The 24,101-nt window shown below is 30.5% G+C and overlaps 1 protein-coding gene across 4 annotated transcripts in view; it reads right to left on the bottom strand.

Moving 5' to 3' along the window:
• Nucleotides 1-24,101, bottom strand: part of LOC126743958 (uncharacterized) — a 99,277-nt gene that overhangs the window by 35,682 nt on the left and 39,494 nt on the right. For 3 of the 4 annotated variants that reach the window (XR_007663032.1, XM_050451268.1, XM_050451252.1), the window contains exons 6-12: nt 22,392-22,619; nt 20,862-21,125; nt 20,336-20,806; nt 12,019-12,145; nt 7,093-7,274; nt 6,907-7,038; nt 5,013-5,178 (exon numbers count right to left, since the gene is read on the bottom strand). Coding sequence is in view for 3 of the 4 variants with exons in the window: in XM_050451268.1 (XP_050307225.1) it covers nt 5,013-5,178; nt 6,907-7,038; nt 7,093-7,274; nt 12,019-12,145; nt 20,336-20,806; nt 20,862-21,125; nt 22,392-22,619 (1,570 nt within the window). In the remaining variant the exon portion in view is untranslated. The remainder of the gene's footprint in view (nt 1-5,012; nt 5,179-6,906; nt 7,039-7,092; nt 7,275-12,018; nt 12,146-20,335; nt 20,807-20,861; nt 21,126-22,391; nt 22,620-24,101) is intronic. The other variant, XM_050451260.1, reaches the window with a different exon arrangement.

Genomic DNA, 24,101 nt, shown 5'->3' with positions numbered 1-24,101 from the left:
TATTTTATCGTCTCGCAGATTTGAGGCAAAAAAGGACCAAGTCTCTCCGTATCTTATGCCACTGATAATTGTTTTAAAAATTAGCCTCATCAGTAATTGACAATTCACTACAGTAGCCTGCATGCGAAATTTAATTAAAATTGAGGCTTAACAGAAAGGCTGAACAGAAATAAAATAAAGCTTGTACCGTTTTCTTCGCATGCAAGCATTCTGCCCATCACCGAGAACGTAATTATTTATCGAACTGGCTCAATTAATTACTTGGGAATAATAATGGACCAGCATTTGAGATGGAGTGAATAAATAAAACGCATAATTTTAAAAACGAGTTATTTAATTATACGGCTTTGCTACTTTCAATCTTATCTTAAATAAAGTCAAGTAATTCAAAAATGGATTTTAAAAGAAATTTTTAATAAGAACAATCCCAGCGTTCTTTTTTATACAAAGAAACAACTGTTTTTGACGTAAGGCAACTTTACTTTGGTAAACAATTATATTGATAAATATAATTAGGAAGGAAAATTGATCTATAACGAAAATAAATCTACATGAAAAAATGCTGGATTTAGAAATAACTGTTTGATAGTCTCGGCTAGTAAGAAGAATTAAAATATAATCGTTTAGACGTAAATTTAAAAAAGGTTATTACAAAATAGATATAACAAGTTTGTATGTCAAATGCACAAAAAATAATACTGTAGTTTAAAAATCTCCATAATAGTGTTTTAAAATTCCTATACTATGATTTTATAATTATATTTCATTATACTCATTAAATATGACAGATTTCAAAGTGTGACTTTATACCGCAAAAAATGTACACTAGTCCCGAAATGACAGAGAACCTGAGAACATAAGAACCCTTACAACCATAAGTTACTTATGCTTTTGAGTAACTTGTTTATTTACAATTAGGAAGTTTATATTATAATAAGAAATAATTTTGTAAATTGGCAAATAAACATTATAATACTTATCAGATACCAAATTTTAAATTGATTATTATTATTTTTGAAAAATAATACTAATTTATATCGATTGCTTCTTTCATAAAAATTAGAATAAATTTTTTTAAATACTCTGAGGTGGTTACAGTATTTTTCTTAATTTACGCAAAAGATTAAATATAATCGTGGACTGCTTGGGAGAAATAATCGTTTTTCTGTGAATCAACAAAAATCAAATTAATGCATCTTTTATTAAAGGAATTACTTTAGTTGTCCTTATATGTTAACCCGAACTATGAAATTTATTATCTCTCTTTTTGATGTTCATCCAATCACTAATATTAACTAGATGTAATAAATATACATATCTGTGGCGCCCAAGGGTGTGTTAGAAATTCACATTTTAAGTTGTGTATTATTTTTCTTTTTTCTATGTAATAATATTTATATATTTTACTTTATTTATAAATATTTTATCTCCATTAATCAAAAAATGTCATTTAAGTCATAAACTCATTAAGTTAACATGAATAATCAGGTGAATATTTTTATTTAAATTATATTTTTTTGTATGTCTGTAAAATAATATTCCCAGGCAGCTTAAGTATTTTTTTTTGGGGCAGATGCACAGAAAGACAAAATATTACATGTAAGTGCCTAAGATATAAAAATTATTTCAGTTAAATTACTATTTATTTTCTTTAAAATTTTTAATTTTTTTCCTACTTAAACAGAACAAATTACGTTAAGTAAAATTCCTAAAAATGACAGCTTTATAGTTATAACTTTAGTGACTTAACCAACATTCTGAAAAAGATTTATTGTTGTATTGAATATATAAATTTATTATGTAAAATAAATATCAGTGCGTAAAAATAAATAGTAAAATATTATCTTAGATATTTACTTCGTATTTTTGTCAAATAGTATTTATACCGGGTGACACAGAAAAGAGGGAACATTTAATACCTTTTTTTCTTTTCAAGATAAATAAATGAAATTTGGTATATCACTTTCAATTCCATCCCATCACTTCCGGTTTAACAGGAAATGATACTAACTTCCTTATTCTAAATGTGACCCTTATTAATACTATAAATACAAATTTAAACAAAACTTTCGACTCAATTTGAATACTTAATTTTGTCATTTAAGTATTCAAATTTCTTAAATAACGTCATTGGCAATAATAAACAAATATAAGAAGAATTATTCTGGATCTGTAAAAATGCCATTAAAATCAAAGAAAACCATGACCATAGCCTGCTCACACTTTATCGCCTGTTCGTGAATTCTTGAACAATACTGTAACGACGTCCCAGCCTCCGTATTTGCCAGACATGGCTCCGTGTGACTTTTTCTATGTATTTCCAAAAATAATGAAAACTTTAAAGGTTCGTCACTGTATAAGCATATAGATGACAATAAAAGTGCATCACTGAAAAAGTGCTGACAGAAATGACGCGTAGTCTAGAACGACGTTTTTACCCTCAATTCCGTCCTCAGGAACTCCTTAATGTAATTGTAAAAAAATTATGAAAATATTCTAAGTAGTTCTGAAGTTATCCCAAAAACTGTTCATTGGTGCAGAAAAATCTTGGGGTATCACTATGAGTTTCAAAAAACTGAAATTTGGCTACTGTTGGACCTTGATAGATAAAATTGACTCTATTTCAGGAAGTTTTTGAGATACAAGAAACGTTTTGGTATGGAATTATTGGGAAAGAAACACACTTTCTTAGGCAAAAACTTTTTTAAACAATTTTTAGTGGATTTCTAAAATATTGCCAAGAATAGTGAAAATTTACTATGAAAGTTATTAACAAATTATGTCCAAACCAAGAGTGCTGTAACTTTCGAAATTTTTAGTCTAGAACAACGTTTTTACACTTAAATCCATCCTCTGAAACTTCTTAATATTGCTGTGAAGGAATTATGAAAATATTCCCAGTGGTTCTTAAGTTATACCCAAATCTCTAAGTTATACAAAAATCTTGATGTTGCAACATAAGTTTAAAAAAACTCAAATTTGGCTGCTGTTAGACATAGATGGACAAATTGACTCTAACTCAAGAAATTTTTGAGGTATAAGAAACGTTTTGGTATGGAATTATTGGAGAAGAAACAGACTTATTATTGTACAATAACACTTTAAAGCCATTTCCAACTATTTCTCTAAATATTCTCAAGATTAGTGAACATTTGCTTTGAAAATTGAGAAAAAATTTGCCCCAACCAAAAGTCCTAAAGTAACTTTCGCAATTCTTAGTCTAAAACGACGTTTTTACCATCAAATCCATCCTCAGGATTCACATTTTATTACTGTGAAAAAATGCTGAAAATATCCCAAGTGGTACCGAAGTGATACCCAAAAATGTACTAATGCACAAAAATCTGAGTTAAAGAAACTCAAATTTGGCAGTTCTTAGACCTTAATGGACAAAATTGACGCTAACTCGAGAAGTTTTTGAGGTACAAGAAACGTTTTAGTATGGTATAATAATAATATAATATAATATAATATAATATAATATATAATAATATTCTTTATTTAGCACTTGGCTAATATATTCAATTTGCTAAATTTAGTAGTATAAAAAATAAGTAAAACCTATAGTAATACATAAACTGTACATCACATAACGCTATTTCTAAATAAATGTTTTTAAACATTCTTATTAAATAACCTTAAATTACTTGCGTTCTTGATTTCTAATGGAAGAGAGTTAAAAGCTTGCAACCCTTCAAAAAACAATGATTTTTGCAATAAAGTTGATCTAACTCTTGATATATGATAATCATTTCTTGACCTTATATTATATTGTTGAAAGTTGGATCTTTTCTCTAAAAAATGTTGCAGATATGATGGCATAAATCCATGCTCTATTTTATAAATTAAAATTAAATTTGCCTTAAGAATACTTTGCTTCACAGGAAGCCATTTTAATATTTGAAGCATCTGATTGATAGGTGTATATTTATTACCGTTAAGAATAATTCGCATTACTTTATTTTGTTGAAGTTGTAACTGATTTATATATTCCTGAGAGCATGATATAAGTAACGAGGAACAGTTAAATTAAAGTGCGGCAAAATAATTGTATTGTATACTAACATTTTAGTCCATTGAGACAAGCAATTAGAAATTCTCCTAAAAAACCCAACTTTCTTGGCAATCTTTTTAGAAATATAATTTACATGACCATGAAAATTTAATTGTTGATCTAAGAGTAATCCTAAATATTTTATTTCAATGACAAATTGAATTTTTGACTTATTAATTTCAATATTAAACCTTGATCTAAAATTTTTTACAATTTGCTTTGGTACCTATTAGCATACACTTTGTTTTTGATTCGTTTAGTTTTAATTTATTTTTACAAAGCCATTGATACAAAATATTCAATTCTGAATTTAAAATATTTGTAGCTTCCTTGTAATTTTTACCTGACACACAAATTACTGTATCATCTGCAAATAAATTTACGAAAGAGTTTTGTAAAACAGTATAGATATCGTTTATATATATAACGAACAACAGCGGTCCAAGAACACTACCCTGTGGTACACCTACGATACTTTCTATTTTATTTGAAAACTTTTGTCCTATAGATACTCTATTATACCTTTATTATAATAATATTCTGAAAACAATGGTACTCGTATGGTAGTGTATTTGCTACTTTTTGTTTTGTACTCATAGAAAAAGTATCTTTTTTAAATTTTTGAAATAGGGAAAAAACGAACAGGAAGCATTCTAATGATATTCCTGCGTATTTTTTCCAATTGACTTAAGACATCACATTTTGTTAAACGTCATATTACTATTTGAGAATAAAAGAACAATTTTTTCAATATCAGGACAGTTTAAATAGGCGTGTAAAAGATTTAAGTCATAAAAGGCAAAAAAAAACTATTTTCCCGTAATTACTTAATTAAAAATCAAAACTTTATCTTGAAAAGTAACAAAGTTAATTAGTGTTCCTTTTTTTCTGTGTCACCCGGTATATTTTTTTATAAATAAATATATAATAATGAAAATTTATAAGATCATTTGAATACCTGATTTCATCTTTCCGTGGCAGCAATTCCCATTTGACCGAATATTCGCAAGTATAATTTTCGGGTTTACAACTCTTGGGCAATTTCCATTCGCCACCGCAGTCCGTATTTTGACTGGTTTCGCTGGTGGCGGCTACTCCAGCGGGTTGAACTACTTTTTTCTCTTCTAAAAATGTAATTCAATAAGCATGTTAGGCAGTCGAAGCAGCAAAGTCAAGTAAACGTTAAACGTCAAAAGTTCTTTTAACGGCTTTGTAGAGAAGTCCACGATATTAGCTTTACATTTATTTCGAATGAATGTGACATTTTTGTGAGTGAAAATATCCGTACAATAGAAAGCTATGATCATCAAAGAAATTTATTGTAAGCAAATTATCAAGTTAAAAAAAAAATACAAACCTAATTTGAATGCCAAATCATTTAGTATTTAATAAAAGTCATTCACTCATAAATTTACTTACGAATGCAAAGAGTTTTACTCATAAATATGAAAATTTCGCTCAAACTTAAATAATCAAAAAATAATATACTTTATTTATTTATAAAGGATATGGACATTTTTACAAAGTATATAAGCAATTGAAAAATCCAATAAAAACATTTTACAAATTGGTAGCGTAATAAAAACATTTTACAAATTACCTAAATGGTAAAACAATAACATTTCTTATGCCTAACACTTTAATTTAATTACAAGCAGAATATTTATAAATTACCTAGATATAACCCGTTCAATTGATTTTTAAAGCCACACGGAATGAAACCAAAAGTATCTATATTAATATTATTTAAAAAACGCAATGATCAATGATCAATGATAGTGAAACTTAAAAACAAAACATAAATCAAATGGCATACGTCGTATTTCTAGGATATTCGGTTTCAATGTATCAAACATATTAAATCTATGGTAGTTAAAATTAAAATTAAGCTTATACTCCATGAAAGGGAAAACAATCTGGAACCTTATTTTGAATACTTTCCAGACAATCAATGTGAATCCGGTACTGTGGTGATCAAATGAGTCTTTAAAAATTGGGGCAATGAAACTCTAAATGAAGCTGACAATTAATTGATAACAGCATATGGAGACTTATGCTGAAACATTAAAATGATTTCATATCTTATTATATTTTATATTATAATGCTGAAAAAATTAAATTACAATTTTTTTTAAAAAAGGGCTAAAATTTTTTTCTTTTTTTTATATTTTAATTAAATTAATTTTAACAATTTTATTTAATGTAATTATATTGTTTTTTGTAAAATGTATTTTAACACTCCAATGTTTGAATTAAGTTTTATGATAAAAATAGGACCACAACAAACTTATTCACAAAAATTCTTTATTATTTAGTTGACACGTGTTTCGTTAAAGATACTAGCATCTTCAGTAAAAGATTAAAATAATTCAATTTTTCCAATTAAAACCAAAGGAAATATGTATTCTGAGTATTTGAGTCTAGTTTTTAATGTCTTTTTTCAAATTGTCAAAAAAAAATATTGAAATCTTAATATTAAAGTTTATTAACGCGATGAAACTGAATTTTGATACAAAACATGAATATTAAATAATTAAAACTCTTTCACTAATAAGGTCAAACTTGCAATTTCATTATTATTTAATTATTATTATAATTGTACTATTTGACAATTCAAATCAAAAAACTCAAATTTCGACCCCAACATTTTTTGTAATTTTTACGTATAAATTCGCTCATCCTGGGACGCACTGTATACCCATCATAATTATATTTAATTTAGTTAATTTTATTCATAGATTTAAAATTAATGAAAAATACATTTTTAAATTTCTAATGTACCTATTTCAGTGTTATATCTTCGATTATCTAAACATTTATTTCAACTAAAAGACAATCATCTGAATGCTTACCAAAGAAATTAAGAGACACCACTCCTCTTTGAGCACCATGCCCATGATACTTTAACTCATCAGCTCTATAAAAGTCTTTTACAGAAGCCTGTGGGGTTTCAACTCCCGATTTGGGTACGTGCACATATTTCCCTATTAAAAATAAATTTTGTAACTAGGAGAGTACCGAATTAACTCTGAGAATACCTTGTTCTTGCCCTTGGGCAAAAATGATATGCATTAAATCATCCTCGATGGTATGATCTGAAGGTTCTGTAGCATCCAGTTTTTTACGGAATAAAATGGTCGTAATTCCGTCTTTTTCGAAACCAACGGCCGCTGTCAGGTCGTTCTTTCCTCCCCAAAAGTTATCCATTCGAGGAGTTGATCTAACAAACGTGATAGTTTAATTAAAAGTGCATAAATGTCAATATTGCAAGTGATTTATTGGTTGTAACAAATATAATTAAAATACAGTTTTTTTTTAACGATTATTGCTGCTGTTAAATTTATGACAAAATAAATTTTAAAAGAATTTATAATTTATGAAAAGTGATTATACAGTGAACAGTTGAGGAAACCCTCGGACCCGTCGATTTTTATTTTAAGTTGCGCATTATTTCACATAAATGTTTGTATACAGGGTGGAACAAAAAAAAATTTATGACGTCATCGGTCATTTTTTTTAAAATGGAATTCTATATTTTTTATTGCATTTATGAAATATAGGCGAAATTCCAAGCAAGTTTCGTAGAACACGCCTTATCTCAAATCTCAACTGTTTCAGAAATATTTACATTTAACCAGCAAGTAACTACGTCTATTAACAAATTAAGATAAAATGGAGGATATTATGTTATAAATTGTGAAAACCTTTATTAATGTATCAAGTGTTCAAACTGATCCCCATTTACTTCTTGGCAGAAAGCAAGACGGTTTACAAACTCATGTAAAACACTATCAATTATTTCGGGTGATATACGTCTAATTTCATATCTTATTCTATTTTTCAAAACTTCTACGTTGTTTGGCTTCTCAATATAAACTTTACTTTTCAGGTACCCCCATAGAAAATAGTCGCAGGAATTTAGGTCTGGTGACCTGGCCGGCCACTCTATTGGCCCTCTTCGTCCTATCCATCTTCCTGGGAACACTGTCTGGTCTTGTTCATCTGGGTTTAGGGCAGCCAAAGCAGGGATAAGATCTTCTTGAATGAAAATTCAGATAGCGTTGTCCTGTTAAGCATCTTCGAAAAAGTATATTTCTTTATTTTCCACGATACCAGCCCAAACATTAATAGATTTACGGTACTGTGTATGAGCCTCAGTTGCCCAGTGTGGATTTGACACTGACTAGTACCGACAATTTTGCCGATTTACGACATCGTTTAAACAAAAAGTTGCTTCATCCGAAAACAAAACTCGTAACACAAACTGACGGTTATTATTGCAAATGTTCATCATTTGCTCGCAAAATTGGTTTCTTCGATCAGGATCGTCCTCATTTAATTCGTGTATTAGTCTAATTTTATAACGATGGTATTCATTTGCTCTTAAGATGCGTCTTACTGACGTTTCGGCTATATCATTATTAATTGAAACTTGTGAAGTTGCCTTGTTTGGATTTTTTTCGACGAAGAGCAGAACGTTTAATTCTTCAGAAATTTTTGGACGACCTGATCTTGGCAAATCCCTAACATGACCTGAAGTTATGAATTTGTGCTCTATTCTACTAATTGTTGACTGAGAAATAGGATGGTTTGGGTATTTGGCATTAAACACTTACTTCACTTATTATTCACTTACTTCTGTTTACTTGCACACGTGATCCCCGTACCCTAGCATTATCAAAATTTCAATTCGTTGGGTTTCCATTAAATTAGCCATAATTTATTCTGATAAAATCTATTAATTTTCGAACCGACAGTGACATTCGAAAGTGCAACCATGGAAATAGAAACAATTGGCAGTGTTTATAACATTATTTTTATCCTCGATTTTACCTTAATTTGTAAATAGACGTACCGTCAATGCGGGTGACTTGATAATAATTTTGACATGTTCATCCCTCTACGAGACACAGAATAAAAAATTGGTTTGCAAAAAAAGATGGAAAACTTGCACATAAGTTTGGGGAATATATACATCGGAAAAAACCTTTCAAATTTCTTTTAGTTTTCAAAAAAAAAAAAATAATAAACAGAAAATTTCAAGTCACCCGCAATACGGGTGTATCGAAATAAAATTAGTTAATTAAAACTAATTTCTTTGGTTATACCAATTATAAAACATTATTTTATATGAAAAATATAAACTAAATATAGCTTAAACACTAACTTAACTTCTAATTTAACATTGTTTTTAAAAAATAAATTTTAGTGCTCCTCTCCTTAACTATTCAGGACGCTCAAACTTCCTGATCACCTGCTCCATAGTAATGTCACTAATATCTGGCTTAAGGGGAAAAACAAAGGCATCTTTGATTTTTTTAGAAGGCCTAAGAAATGAGCAATGTATAAATCTTTGGTCTACTTCCATTACTTTTGCCAGTTATCTTTGTTGCTTTTTCTTTAGTGTAGTAAACTCTACCAATATGAAGTCCCCTTCTACCAAGTTGTCTAGAGCGATTTGCGCTTTCTCGACTTTTTGTAAGTTTTCCGAGTTAATTTTTTTTTCTTGCACTGGGTTTACAAAGCAGGGCAGCAATATCTTCAAGTTCCTCTGATCCTTTATTTGACAATATATCTTCTTCTGGCTCGATTATAGTTTATTTTTCCGAAGAGCTTGAAATCTTTTGATCTGTAACGCTTTCTCCGGGCGCCACTACTAATTTCTTACGGTTGATTTGTTTGGCTCGCGGTTCTTTAAATCTGGATTCCTTAAAAAGAGATATAACTGACTCTGCAACTAATGATGTAACACTATTATTGGCGTCAGTCTCATTGTCGTCTGGGACTTTAACAAGGACTTTTTCTCGGTTAAACGGATATAAACCTGTAGCCTCAAATCCAGATTTGATATTTTTACCAACTGTGAGAGCAATCGATTTGATTGTCCTGTTCAGAACTCGGGGAAAATTATCTTTCTGTAGCACACCTGGATTTGACATTTTTCATTTTTTTAGCTGCTGTCGCCAGGCAATCTTGAATGGTCTGAAGCAGGACACATCAAGGAGTTGTGTCAAATAGGTACTATTTGCTGGTAAGAAAATGAATCTAATACTTTCTTCCTTGCATTCTTTTATTACAGCCTCTGACAAATGACTTGCTAGATTGTCCCCAATGACGATCTTGAAGAACTTATCTTAAAACAAACTTTGATCGAACCACCCAGACTTGCTGCTATTGTAAATACAACCTTCAGGGCCACTTTGAGTCCAAGTGGACCACAAATTTTCAGATTTGTAGACAACGTATTGAGGTAACAAAAGTCCAGCCGCTGTTACGGAAAACATGACTGAGTGGGCAGACTTGGTGGAATCACAAACTTTCTCTGCGTGCTTCATAGTTCTTCGTATAACGACTTTAGGTCTTCCGGGATCATCAACAAAATTTGTTTCGTCATAGTTTATTAAATTCTCTGGTGGTACGCCTTTGAGAGAAACTTCAAATTTATCAAAATATTCATATAAAACTTTTCTTGATACACCTGCCCTAGATCTATTTATATTTTCAGCCAAACGAACCTTTAATACATCTTTATGCCTTGTAAGAAAGTCCGTGCACCAATCTTTTCCAGGCATGTTATTAAAAAACTTGGTCACCTGTTTCCCGGCTCGATCCAAGTAGTTTTTAACTAATAATTTTATATCCTCCTTCTCATATGGATAGCCCCATTCTGCCGCCGTAACAACAGCTGCTACAATGTCATTTTCTTCTCTTTTACTTAAAACAGGTTGTCCCCGAAACATTTTCGGGTGTTTATTCTTAATCTTCCTCCATAGGGTCACCAAAGGAATGTTATATGTTTGAGAAGCCTCGGAATAGGACATCCCATCTCTAATTGCGGCTAGAGCACTTTCTCGGTTGTCATTTGTATACTTCACATATCGCCGTTCGCCAATTTTCTTCTTATATTTCTGTGGCATGATTTTTCAAGTCCCTAAAAATATAGGTAACCAAAAATTAAAAAAATTTAAAAAAAATGTGAAACAATTTTTTAAAGCAAAACTGTGATGACATCTTCAAAAAAACTATTTTTTCCATCTAATATTAAAAATTCATACCTTTGACTGAATTCCAAGTATGGCTCAGAAGTAAAAGTTCTAGAGGTTCACAAAATCAACAGTTTTTATCAGATACTTTGATCTACGGCTACGGCACACTAATTCATAATGGCGCTGGTTAGCAATGACAAGTTTTAGCCTAAAAGTAAACATGTACCAAGGTCAAATGCGCGGCAGTGCCTTTGCAGCGTGCTCCCGGGTATTTAGGTGATAACTTAAATATCCGTCCGATCGCGTAAATTTTTTCACTTCACCCTCTGATTTCAAGTTACCCACTTTGACGGTACTTATTTGTTTTCTTGTTATTTAAATGTAAATATTTCTAAAACAGTTGAGTTTTGAAATAAGGTGTGTTATATGAAACTTGCTTGCAATTTCGCCTATATTTCATAAATGCAATAAAAAATATAGCATTCCGTTTAAAAAAATGACCGATGACGTCATATCTGTTTTTTTGTTCCACCCTGTGTACAAAAATTTATGTGAAAGAATGCGCAACTTAAAATAAACATCGACGGGTCCGAGCGTTTTCTCAAAAAAATCATGTCTCTAATTTTTATCGAATTTATGCGGAACTTTAGGCGGTCACTGTATGTACAGGGTGGTGCGATTTCGACTGTAAATCTGACTGAGAAAACTCGTATTGTTCAAACAGATAGAAAAAATTAGACTTAGATGGCATGAGCTCAAATTTTGTAAAAAAAAAAAAATTAAAGTTATACCAAAAAATATAGCCAAACAGTTTGACACAATAAAATTTTGATAACTTTAAATTTTTTTTTACAAAATTTGAGCTGATGACATATAAGTCAATTTTTTCTATCTGTTCGAAAAAAACGAGTTTTCTGTTAAAACAGTCGAAATCGCACCACCCTGTACAATCGTAGTAATGTTTGTAGCAATACCAACCTGTCTCTAGTGTAGTAATCTCCGATTCTACTGGCGGTACCTCGAGCCGATCCAATAATAATATCCGTGCAGTCCATGGGGTTAAAATCGTGTCTAGGGGTGTACGGATTCAAATTTTCCCTAGAATCTAAAATTTAAATTTTGAATCTAAGCTTATATTTTTTTAAATTAAAATTTACTTTAAAAATGTCTCGACGTGTATGATTTATGAATGAATATAGATGTGTATTATGCTATTTCCTTTTCTATCCCCACTAGTTATTACAATTTTGAAGAGAGTTATCACTATAAAAAATCAATCCTTTTTACTTAATATTAGTATGTAAAAAGTTTGATATTTCCAAAATTACTTAATTATATTAATATTCGCCTGAATATCATGCTTTGGGTTTCACCATAATATTTCCAGTAGTTTTCAGTCTTAGGACTTTGGAAATCAAACCGAGTCAATAAACAACACTACTTTAGTATTTTTTCCTCTTTTTCGTAAATCCTGTATCGAAAGTCCCTTTAATTGATTTTTCGACTATATGCTTTATAACTAGTTACTTTCAGCCTCAATTTTCGTAAGAAGGATTTCTTATAATCTAAACAATCGACTTCATTGTATATTACTCATAGAGCAACCAAAACCATTTTTTGCTATATAAGCGAGTCTTATATGTCTATAGGATTAAAGTGAATGTGTATGTACATAGCAAAGTATAATTAGTTTAGACACATATGTAACGGGATATGTAATATTTATAAGCGTTTTATGTAATACACTGAAAAAAATGTATAAGTATAAATGCTATAGTTAGAGGAATTTTCCTCATAAAAAAAGTACAACTAGGGACGGTAATAAATTATTAAAGCAATTTCTATAAAATTATAATTGAAATGTCCTTAAAATTATGATTTAAAGCGTTGCAATTTGGTAACAAATTTTATACAATGTATCGAGAAATCTGAATTGAATTGAAAAATTGAATAATCATAGATGACGCGAAAAATAGAAAAATTTCAAATAATATTAAAAAGTCTGATGCCACATCTTATAGGAAGAAAGTTTACTATTTGTAAGAAATAATCTTTCTTATTCGAGAGCCACAAGACAAATTCACTTTCATCATAGTCATCACTGTCTAGAAAAAATATTTTAATGCATTTAAAACTTACAAATTGCTTGAATTGCTGCTATATAACTTCCTAGATTCATTAACAGAATCACAATTCAGGGATTGTCTATTTGCTATAAAAAATCCCTAGACTGTCAGGTTAAAAAATTTCTGAAAGCTAATTGCACAAACCTACAGCTTGAGTTAATGAAACACACAAATTGAAATAAAATGTACTAATATATACTATGTTAAGCAAAAGCATCTTTTATTATCATTATTATTAGTTCATTCCTTATTATAAGAGCCACTAATTTGTTTCGTAGGAACTCCTTTTGCTTGCCAGATCATTTTCCAGATTTCAGATTGGCGCCATTGATGAAAAATATTATAATTCTTATTTACTTATTCGAGTTCTTGAATTAGAACTTTAAATAATACTTGTTGTATCTATCTTTCAAAATTCCATTAATATTACTAACATATTACTGATGGTGCTGTTATATTGCTCAAGGACTAAAATTGAAGATTCCTATATAAACATCTTTTATTACTTATCCCTAAGAGAGTGTTATGCATGAGTCTTAAAACACCTATACCGTTGATTGAATATTTAGGAAGATACGCAATCTGTGTTAAAAAGTGTACCCGGTCCACAAAATATTAAGCCAGGGGAAATCCATAGGTTAATATTTTGTGACCCGGTCGACTATCGGATTGCCGTTCAGTTTCGTGCATCGTGTGGTGCTGCCGCGAAGCGTCAAATCTAGGAACGATTTATTTTACCTGCGTGGAGTTGGCTTTTGGGTTCTTTGAGTCAGGTTTTCAACGACGCTGGAATCTCCGGTTACGCGGCCGTATCACAGATTTACAGAATATGTAGTATTCAGTATTCATATATCAGTATTCTGTAAATCTGTGGCCGTGTTGGATATTTTTTTAAGAGATGAGATAATGCCGCCAACTATGCTTTTATAATTTTTTTTAACATACAACAAACACAGAGGTGTCATTTAGGTGATGAGTGATCTACTTAAAGGTTTTTTTTTTTTTTTTTTTTTTTTTTTTAACTTTCAAATTCAAATATATTACGTAAAGTTATATACAAAAGTGTTATTGTTACATAGGTAAATAGGTACAAATAAAAATAGATAACAACCCTATTTCATGAGAGAAGAAAAATAACGTTAAATACCTACACACCTAATGTAAAAATCCAAGAAGAGGAATCGGCCTAAGGCCATCTAATGACGTACCTTGTGTGCAGATTTTCTCTTCCAAAAATGGCACAGATATTAAGAGGTTAAGAACGGCAACAGCCCGGCCGCTATGCAGGCGGAAAACAGGCGAGAGAACAAAAAGGTAGTAAAAATTACGACTAACATGCACTAAAATAACCCAATATCCACAAACTCAGAACAACGTTTCAAAAAATGTTTGATTTTTCAATAAAAATTGTTTGGTTTTGGCTTTGAAAATTTTTGGATAATTATAATATTTTTTCAATTCAGCAGGCAGTGTGTTAAAAAGAACTGGTCCATAATAGGTTACAAATCTTTGGGTCACATTTGTACGTTTAAATGGAATAAACATATTTATCTCTTTTGTTGCTCTTGTGAGATAGTTGATAGAATCACTATTAATTGGTGATAATGTAGTATGGACATAGTTTAAAGTGGAATGGATATAAATATTTCTAATATAGTAAATTTAGATTATTATATAGTTCACCAGTTGAAAATCTATATGGTCTTTTAAATATTATTTTTAGTGCAGAATTCTGAGTGATTAACAACTTCTTTATAGTATTGTTATACGCGCAACCCCATATAATAATACAGTACCTTAAATTGGATTCTATTAGTGCGTTATATAAAGTTTTTAACATTTTTACATTTAGGATTTCACGTACCTGATACAATTTATAGAAAATATTCCTAATTTTTTTATTAACGAATGCAATATGTTCCTCCCATTTAAGATACTGATCCAGTATAACCCCCAGATATTTGATTTTTTCAACTTTTTTTATTTTGATACAATTACATGCATCATTATGCGATAAGCAGTCATTATTATGAATAACAATCTCTGTGGGCGGTGGTTGATCTACTGACGTTGCGGAAAAACTCATATAATAAGTTTTATTAAAGTTTAAACTTAAAAAACTATTGTTGAGCCACTCATACATTTTACTAAGGCCAATTTCGGCTTTTTTAAAGACTCTCTTCCAAGAATTATCAGAAAACAATAATGCAGTATCATCTGCGTACGAAATAACTTCGCAGTCGTCCAATAAGCTTCCTATACTATTAATATACACAAGGAAGAGTACTGGTCCCAGCACTGTCCCTTGTGGAACTCTTTTAATGTATTTAGGAGAGCTCATTGTGTTATTAATCTTAACAAATTGTTTTCTATCTGATAAATAATTTTTTAATAAGTTAAGAGGCCCGTTTCGAATACCAATTTTTTCTAAACGGTTAAAGAGAATTTCATGTGAAACGGTATCGAAGGCTTTCGAAAGATCCATAAAAACTGCTAAACTTTTTTTTCTGTTTTGTAGATTAATGTTAATATTATTAACTAAATCAAATACGGCTTTCTCCGTATTTTTTTTATCTCGAAAACCATATTGCTTTTGATATAAAAGATTATTCTTTTCCAGGAAATTCATTATTCTTGACTTTAAACATTTTTCAAATATCTTAGCAAAGTTATTTATGAGAGAAATGGGTCTATAATTAGTAGTTTCATCACGATTATCTGATTTAAATATAGGAGATACCAGAGAGACTTTCCAATCAGAGGGTAAGTTAAACGTTGAAAATGACAAATTTATTAAGTAAGCTAAAGGTTTTAAAATATGAACATGTATTCTTTTAATTAAATTAGTTGAAATTTTATCTTCCCCTGGTGCTGAGTTATTTTTTAATGTTTTAATGTGCATTATAAGTTCATTTGTATTAACTGGAAAAAGAAACATGGAGTTAGGATTAATTTTAATTTTTTCTTTAAAACTCGATGAATTTTTATTGATATTTTTTTGAATTTTTGAACCTACATTTGTAAAAAACTCATTAAAGGTATTACTAATTGTTACTTCATCTGTTATTATGTCATTATTTACTTTTATTTTAAAATTATTTTGAGGCGCTTTTTTTTGATGGTTGGTAATCTCATTAATAAATTTCCATGTTTTTTTGTAGTCATTTTTGGATTCATCTATTTTTAGCTAATAATAATTATTTTTTGCCAATTTCATTACCTTAGTTAAATTATTCCTAAATTTTTTATATTTTATTTCATCGGCAATATTATGGTTCATGTTTAAAGATTTTTTCATGCTATCTCTCTGTTTTATAGAATTAATAATACCCTGGTTTACCCAAGGCTTACGTTTTCTTGTTTTGCTCTTTAGTGTTATAATATACGTGTGTTTCCTTAGAAAATATAAAATTTTATTTTTAAAACAGGTATATGACTCTTCTATATTGTTGTTTGTAAACACTTCTTCCCATATTTCTTTAGCCAGATCATTTTCTAAATTTGTGTAATTTATATTTGCTTTCCGTTGCATGCTATTAAACTGGGCAATATTTTTTGTTACATTTTTAATAGATAGCCCAATAGGATAATGGTCAGTTAGATTAGTTTTAAAGATTAATGGTATGATAGAGTTTTTTCTTAAATCAAACTGATCTATTTTTAAAAATATATGATCGAGTGCTGTTTTAGAATTGTGGGTTTCTCTTGTTGCTTGATTTATGCACGACATATAACCATTTTGCGACATAACACTTAAATACTTAGTTACATTCATATCAGTTTCCTCCAAAATATTAATGTTAATATCCCCAATAAATATATTGCACATATTTTGCTTTCCTATAAATCCTTGTGTTTCCAGATCGTTTAAAAATAAGTTTAAATTTGTAGAAGGTGGTCTGTATACACCGGTAATACCCAAAGAAATATCGTTTATTTTCATAGTACAATGCAAGAGATTAGTTTCAGTTAGTTTTATTATTTGAGATATTGCATGCAAATTATTTTTTATATACATTACAACACCGTCATTTTTATTAAAGAAAGAGTTATTATAAAAAATATCAAAACCAGCAAGCCTGAATGTGTCAACATTGCTAATTGTAAATGTTTCTGACAACACTACAATATCGATTTTTGTGATATCCAATTCATTCAAATAAATTATCAATTCATCAAAATTCTTTTGTAAGCTTCTGATATTAAAATGTATAATATTAAGCCCACCACTATCACCAAAAACTTCGCCAGCCCGTCCCATGTGAAGGTGAAGACATATTGAAATTTCTTAAAAGTTAAATTTTATAAACGAATAATTACTTACTTAAATAAGTTTTTGAGACAAAAATTAATACAAAAAATATATATATATATATAAAAAAGCTATTTTTATAAAATTACCAACAAAGTTTAATACAAGTTATAATTCCAACAACAAACATTATGTTTTCTCCATTTTGTGTTCAAGAGGATCAAGTTTTTAAATAAAAAGCCTGTTGCACTAATATTCAAAAAATATGTGGAACAAGTTTTAAAATATAGGCAGGTTTCACGTAATATAAAGAATAATTGAAATAATTCATAAGACTTAATGCCTATGGTAATATAACTTCTTGATCAATAGTTTTTTGTAAAAAGCAATTCATTTTGTCATGTGATTCATTATCTGAAAAATTGTGCAGCGTAGTGAGATCTGTAAAGTAAGGGGTTTTGAGTGAGGAAGTTAATAGAAATATAAAATAGGCCACATTTTAAGTTTTAAGCGACACAGGCAAATTCTCAATTACCATTTGTTACAACTATACTTAAAACTAGAAAAAGATACCTAGTAACAACAAAAAAAAACAAACATTTTGTTTAAAGTCCCCGCATTACGGTTATACAGGACGTCAATAGAGGTGGTATAAATTAGAGGAAAGTTAAGCAATATAGTTTCCTTTTATAATAAAATCCAAATAGTTCCTAAATTTTGCAAAAAACTGAATTCGGTTCGACAATTTTATCCAGGTCTTTAGTGTACTGCTTTCTTGAGAATAAATAACTTTCATCGACTTCCAACACAATGCCTTTGACTCCATAATGTTCAAAGTAAACATGAATAGGTTTTGGTGAGACACTGTGTCGAAAGCCTTAACAAGGTCCATGAAAACTACTATCACCTTTTCATGATCGTCAAGGCCTTTGGCGATTTCCGAGATAAGCCACTCTATAGCATCGGTGGTCCCTCTTCCATCTAAAAATCGATATTGTCTCGACAATAAGATTTTAGCTTGCTTGAAAAAATGTATCAGTCTATCCTTTAATGTTTTTTAAATAATTTGGCTAGATTATTAACTAGGTTAATTGATAGATAATTTTGAATTTTATTTCGTGATTCGGCCCTATGAATTGGAGTTCTATTAAGGAGACTTTAAAGTGTTCTGGTAACTGTTCCGTTTAAAGATTGGATTGGATCATGTGTTGTGAAACAATAAGAGGTTGAATTATCAATAAAATCCTGCTGATTATTCCGTGCATCCCTCGACTACTATCTGATTTTAATGATGATATATGATATAAGTTCCATGACTGACACTAGTTTTAAAAACATAGACAAGCTAGGACTTTGGTTTGCAAGAAGTTAAAATTAGTTTAAGTAATGAATTTATATAGGTAATGAAAAGAATAGGTCCAATTATATTCCTTTAAGAAACGCCGATTTTAATTATTTCTGGGAAACTTAAATTGTTATTTACTTTAGTGTATTGCTTTCTTGAGGATAAATAAGTTTCAACAGGCACTTCTATTTCTTGCTCTAGTTCTGTACAGACATCCACAAAGTATTTGTTGCAAATGTTTGACATCACCAGAGGATCGTTAAAAAGTTGGTCTTGTTTATATACTTTTTTCATATCATTCTTGTTTCTATTTCTATTTTGTTTTTGTAAAATGTATACTTTGTTATATCTATTAGTTTATTTAAATGACTTCTATAAGCTTTGTAAGTGTTTGTAATTCTGTACTTCATGAACGTAATGTTTCTGTAGGTTCTTCTGCAGTCTATCCCTGTACGTGTTTAATTGAGGTAATCAATCCTCTTGTTATCCATTCCTTCACTCTCTTTTTAGTGTTTTTAAACACTTCTATTCTCTCAGATGCCTTCATAATTTTTGAAGTTTTTTAACAAAAATAATGGTAGCATCTTCAGAGTCCTTAATTTCTGTAACCTCCAGTCATAGTTTGTGAAGTTTAATGTTAATAATTCCAAGTCATTAATTTTTTAATTAAATTCCAACCATAATTGGATAGTGACACAAATAATATATAGCAATTTATTTGTTTTGTTGTTGTGCTAGTGTTGATAAAAAATGGATGTAAGCAGGAGTCTGAGTCATATCTAGTTGTTAATTTAATATAGAGCAGAAAACCACAATTTGACATATGACTCAGATATTCATTTACTGTACTGCTATTTACGTCCTTCAAGTCAATATCTATATCCTCTGTAAAGATTTCTATATTATTTTGCAATATTCTCATATTCTCAATCAACGCCTATACTACAAGACTGCATTTACCTACATTATTTTTGCTGAGTGGTGAATCAATAATATTACTAGGACCAATATTTACTAAATTTTAAATTCTTTCAAGAATTCCATGTTTATATTTTCCAGACTTTCTCTATCAACCTCATTTTCGAAAATAACCTGTGTAAATCAATAAGAATGCAAATTACTATAAGATAAATTATGTTCAGCTGCTGCAAGTGTAAAGACTAATAGACAATCATAAGAATAGAAAATAAAAAATCTAGGTTTTAATAAAAAATTTGCAGCTCGCCGCAGAAATGAGATAATGGAATGAATCAAAAATCGAAACGTTTAGAATACATCAAAGATTACAAGGAACAGTACGTAAACAGAATTATCCACCTTAATTTTCCTACAAGGTCTTTTGAAATTACGAGAAAAAACAACAGTTTGTTTTAGTCTTGTATAATATAGCCTAATCGAAAAATGCTACTTTACAAAATGATTTTAAAAAATCACAACAAATGTATCTAAAAACTGATGGAAAAATCGTGGAATCTGATAAAAAATTTATAAAACATCAAACTTGGCCAATATTTCAGGGTGGCGGAATTTTGTGCCGGCGAGTGTATAAATTAATTAAAATAAAACCATTACCTCCATTAGGTGCTTCTTCTAAACTAGAGTGCGATTTTATACTAGCTTTTCCGTTCGAATTAGGTTCGGGATTTGGATTCGGTTCTGGTTCCGAGTTTGGTTCAGGCTCTGATTTAGGTTCGGGTTCTGAATTAGGCTCGGGCTCTGATTTAGGTTCAGGCTCCGACTTAGGCTCAGGTTCAGAAATAGGTTCAGGCTCTGACTTGGGCTCAGGCTCAGAAATAGGTTCAGGTTCAGACCTAGGTTCAGGCTCTGAGCTAGGTTCAGGTTCTGAACTAGGCTCGGATTCGGATTTCGGAATAAAATTCGAAGGCATTTTTGCATGCCTAAAGGAATATACGAGAGTGGTAGTATCAGATTGGGAATCTGGTTCGGGTTCTAATTCTGAGGTGAATGCTACGTTAGGTTCTGGTTCAGCAGTCGGTTCGGGTACTGGTTCGGCCTCCCCTAAAGAAAAGTAAACACCGACACCTTGATTAATAGAAAGTGTGCTAAAACTATTAGAGCGAATCTTAAAATGACTTACCTTGTTTAATTTGACGGCGATTTCGTCCAGATTTTTGGCTAACTTGGAAGGACACACTGGTTTCTACTTTTTCAACATCCCTGTAGGCACTGGGAGTTGGCATGACCGCTGCTGATCTCCTAAAAGTCGTTTTCCTAAGCTCATCTGACTGCACCGTTGGCTCCGGTTCTGATGACGGTTCTGGCTCAGAACTAGGTTCAGGATGGGACTGTGGTTCTGCAGACGGCTCAGGCTCACTTTTTGGTTCTGCATTAGGTTCACTTCCTATAACATTAAAAGGTAACATAAGCTGCACAGTAGGGTGAAGCGAAAACTGGACCAAAATAACTAATTTTCGAAAACAAATATGCCTGGGTGTGGAAAAGATGCCTTTCGGGGTTCTTATTTACCCAAAAAAATCCGAATTTTTTATGACGATTCTATCGGCCGAAATGACCTTGAAAATTTTAAAATTAAAAAAATCTTTAAAACTGCAAAAAAGTCGTGCAGAAAAACATGCAGCTCTCAGCTAGTTTTTCATGAAAAACTACCCAGAACTCACCACGTGAATGAATGGTGAAACGTGGAGATGCCTGCATCTCGAGTTCCACCCTACCCTCCCACCCTTAGAATAATTTTTTTTATTTTTTCTGTTCTAGAACTGCTAAGAATTGTTTTTTAGTATCAAATTGCGGCAATATTTGTCTTGATTCAATACGAGCTCTAATAAATCCGTCTCGTGCTTCAGGGCCATAAACCGCCATTTCTCTCAATTACGGGATCAATACCTTTTTTTTATTTCTTCGGGGAGGTAACGAGATTTATTTATAATGCTAAACAAGTGCCTAGCACCATCCTTACAAGACCAATGGCATTTAATTTGAAACAAGCATACGGCATACTGTTACTATAAACTCTGTTAACATTTTAAGGTTTTGAGAGGGCTCATTGGTAGCAACGTATAACCTTAGGACTCTATTGGCTGTGGTAAGCCATCTAGAGTGTGACATTTTCCCTGGCGCTTTTAGAGCCCAATCGTCTTTTAAAACTCCAGTAGAGATTCCTTGACACATCTAGATCAACTAATGGTAAAATTGTTTCAATTTTCTCAAACTGTACGACTGGTAAATTTTCACACGATTCAAGGGCCTTACCAATGGCTCCCTCTGATAATTAAAGACAGATGGGATTCTATCTTTAATTATCGAAATTTTGAGGAGGTTTCGGCAGCCGAAGATATTGTTTTTGGACGTTTAGTTTTTTTTGGCTCACTTGAGAGTACAATAGGCACCTTTTAAACATACAGGGTGGTTAAATTTTAAGAAATAAAAAATTCGCTAAATTAATAAAAAACATAATAATTTAGCCGAAATTTTAAGGCACTTTCGGCAGCCAAAGAAGTTGTTTTCTGACGTTAAGTTTTTTTTTGGCTTACTAACGACTACAATAAGCACCTATTAAGCATACAGGGTAATTAAAATTCCAGTAATCGAAAATTCGTTCCACCCTACTGCACAGGAAGATTTGAGGGTTCATTCAGTTCGCACTTACCTTTAGGCTCTGTTGACTGAGTGGAGCCTATCAATGGGAAATTCTTGCAACTTTTCGTTAAACTTCGTGGTCTCCATCCCAGGGCAGCATAACTGGTTCCATTTACGACCATAACTGCTTCTAATTCACGGTGTTCCTTTAAAATTCGCCAATAAAGCTTGAAGGTGTTGGATAATTTGAGTTCCGTATATAAATCGAAGTCGATTTTAGAAGATTTAACTGGAGATCCTAGAATAAGTAATTATATTTATGTCTTTGCTAGTTTTCTAATAATAATAATAGTAATAATTTTGAGTTACTTATTTTTTTGGGTATTATGTTACTTATAGCAAAAATCAATTTAGAAATTACTATCTTCCACGCTTAAAAATTAAAAAGAAGAAGAAAATAGACTTATTCACGTATTTAAAAGAAATATGAACTCAAATCTGTAATGATATATTTAATTTAATTTAAGTTCAATAAGTTTTAAATACAATCATTTACTTGAGGTATAATAGATTTTTTATATACCTAGGAGCTGAGGTTTAATCTACTAATCTCTGAGGTCGTTTCGTAAAAAACGATAAAAACAACGAGAAGACCTACTTTTTAAAAAATACCTAATTTGAACCAACGTTTCGGTAGTTATATCTACTACTGTTATCAAGGTAATTAAAATGAAATTAAACCTTCCTAATTCTACAATACTTTAAATACTTTTTTTATATGATTTCACGTTTCAGTGTGACAAACTGTTAATAAACCTCAGCTCCTAGGTATATAAAAAATCTATTACACTTCAAGTAAATTATTGTATTTTAAAAATTATTGAACTTAAATTAAATTAAATAGATCAAACGGTATCATTATAGATTTAAGTTCATATTTCTTTTAAATACGCGAATAAGTCTATTTTCTTCTTATTTTCAATTTTTGAGCGTGTGTGATAGTAATTTCTAAATTGATTTTTGCTATAAGTGACGTAATACCCAATAAAATAGTGAGTTAATTATGAATTCGTCACAACAATACAATTTTTTTTAATAATAATTCCCATAAGAGATGGGTAATTTGAACAATTCTAATGAAATACAGTTTATTTAACTATATGAAGATTTTATCTATAAAAATGCACCTCTTGTTATATAGTTACGATTAAATAGGCCAATTATTACTTAACTTATTAAAGACTATTAAAGAAATATTTTTTTATGTTAACAACAAGATAAGGAAATTTGCTAGTCTTTACTAAATTTACTAAAACGTGAGAATTTCAACAATAACTCTATATAGATTCAGAAACAAGTATGAAATTTAGGAACTCGGTTAGAAAACATATTAAGGAAAAACCTTCCTAAGCTCATAAGTTCCCATTGGCCTTATAAATAGTGTTGCCGCAAGAGACGAGATTCTCGTCTCTCGTCTTGTCTCGTCCTCTCTCGACGAGACAAGAGAACAAATTTCTCTCGAACTAAAATACGAGACGAGACTAGAGAAACACTTTCTCTCGACGAGAAGTTCTCGTTTCTCTCGGTCTCTCTCGTAAAAAATATTTTTATATGATCTTTCAAATAGGTACATGAAAAGCATAACTTTTAGTACTCTGTACCGATATGCTAATAATAAATGTAGGGGTTTTATTTACCAAATGTGGGTTTATGTACCTAATTTTGTAAACACCCTGTCGGCTTGACAAAAGCCTATTAGATTCAGAGACCTCGGTTTCGG

The sequence above is a fragment of the Anthonomus grandis genome, chromosome 1 (assembly GCF_022605725.1).
Source record: "Anthonomus grandis grandis chromosome 1, icAntGran1.3, whole genome shotgun sequence".
In the NCBI taxonomy this organism is placed as follows: Eukaryota; Metazoa; Arthropoda; class Insecta; order Coleoptera; family Curculionidae; genus Anthonomus; species Anthonomus grandis.
Note: the sequence above shows the minus strand (reverse complement) of the source record. Positions and strands in the feature narration are given on the sequence as shown.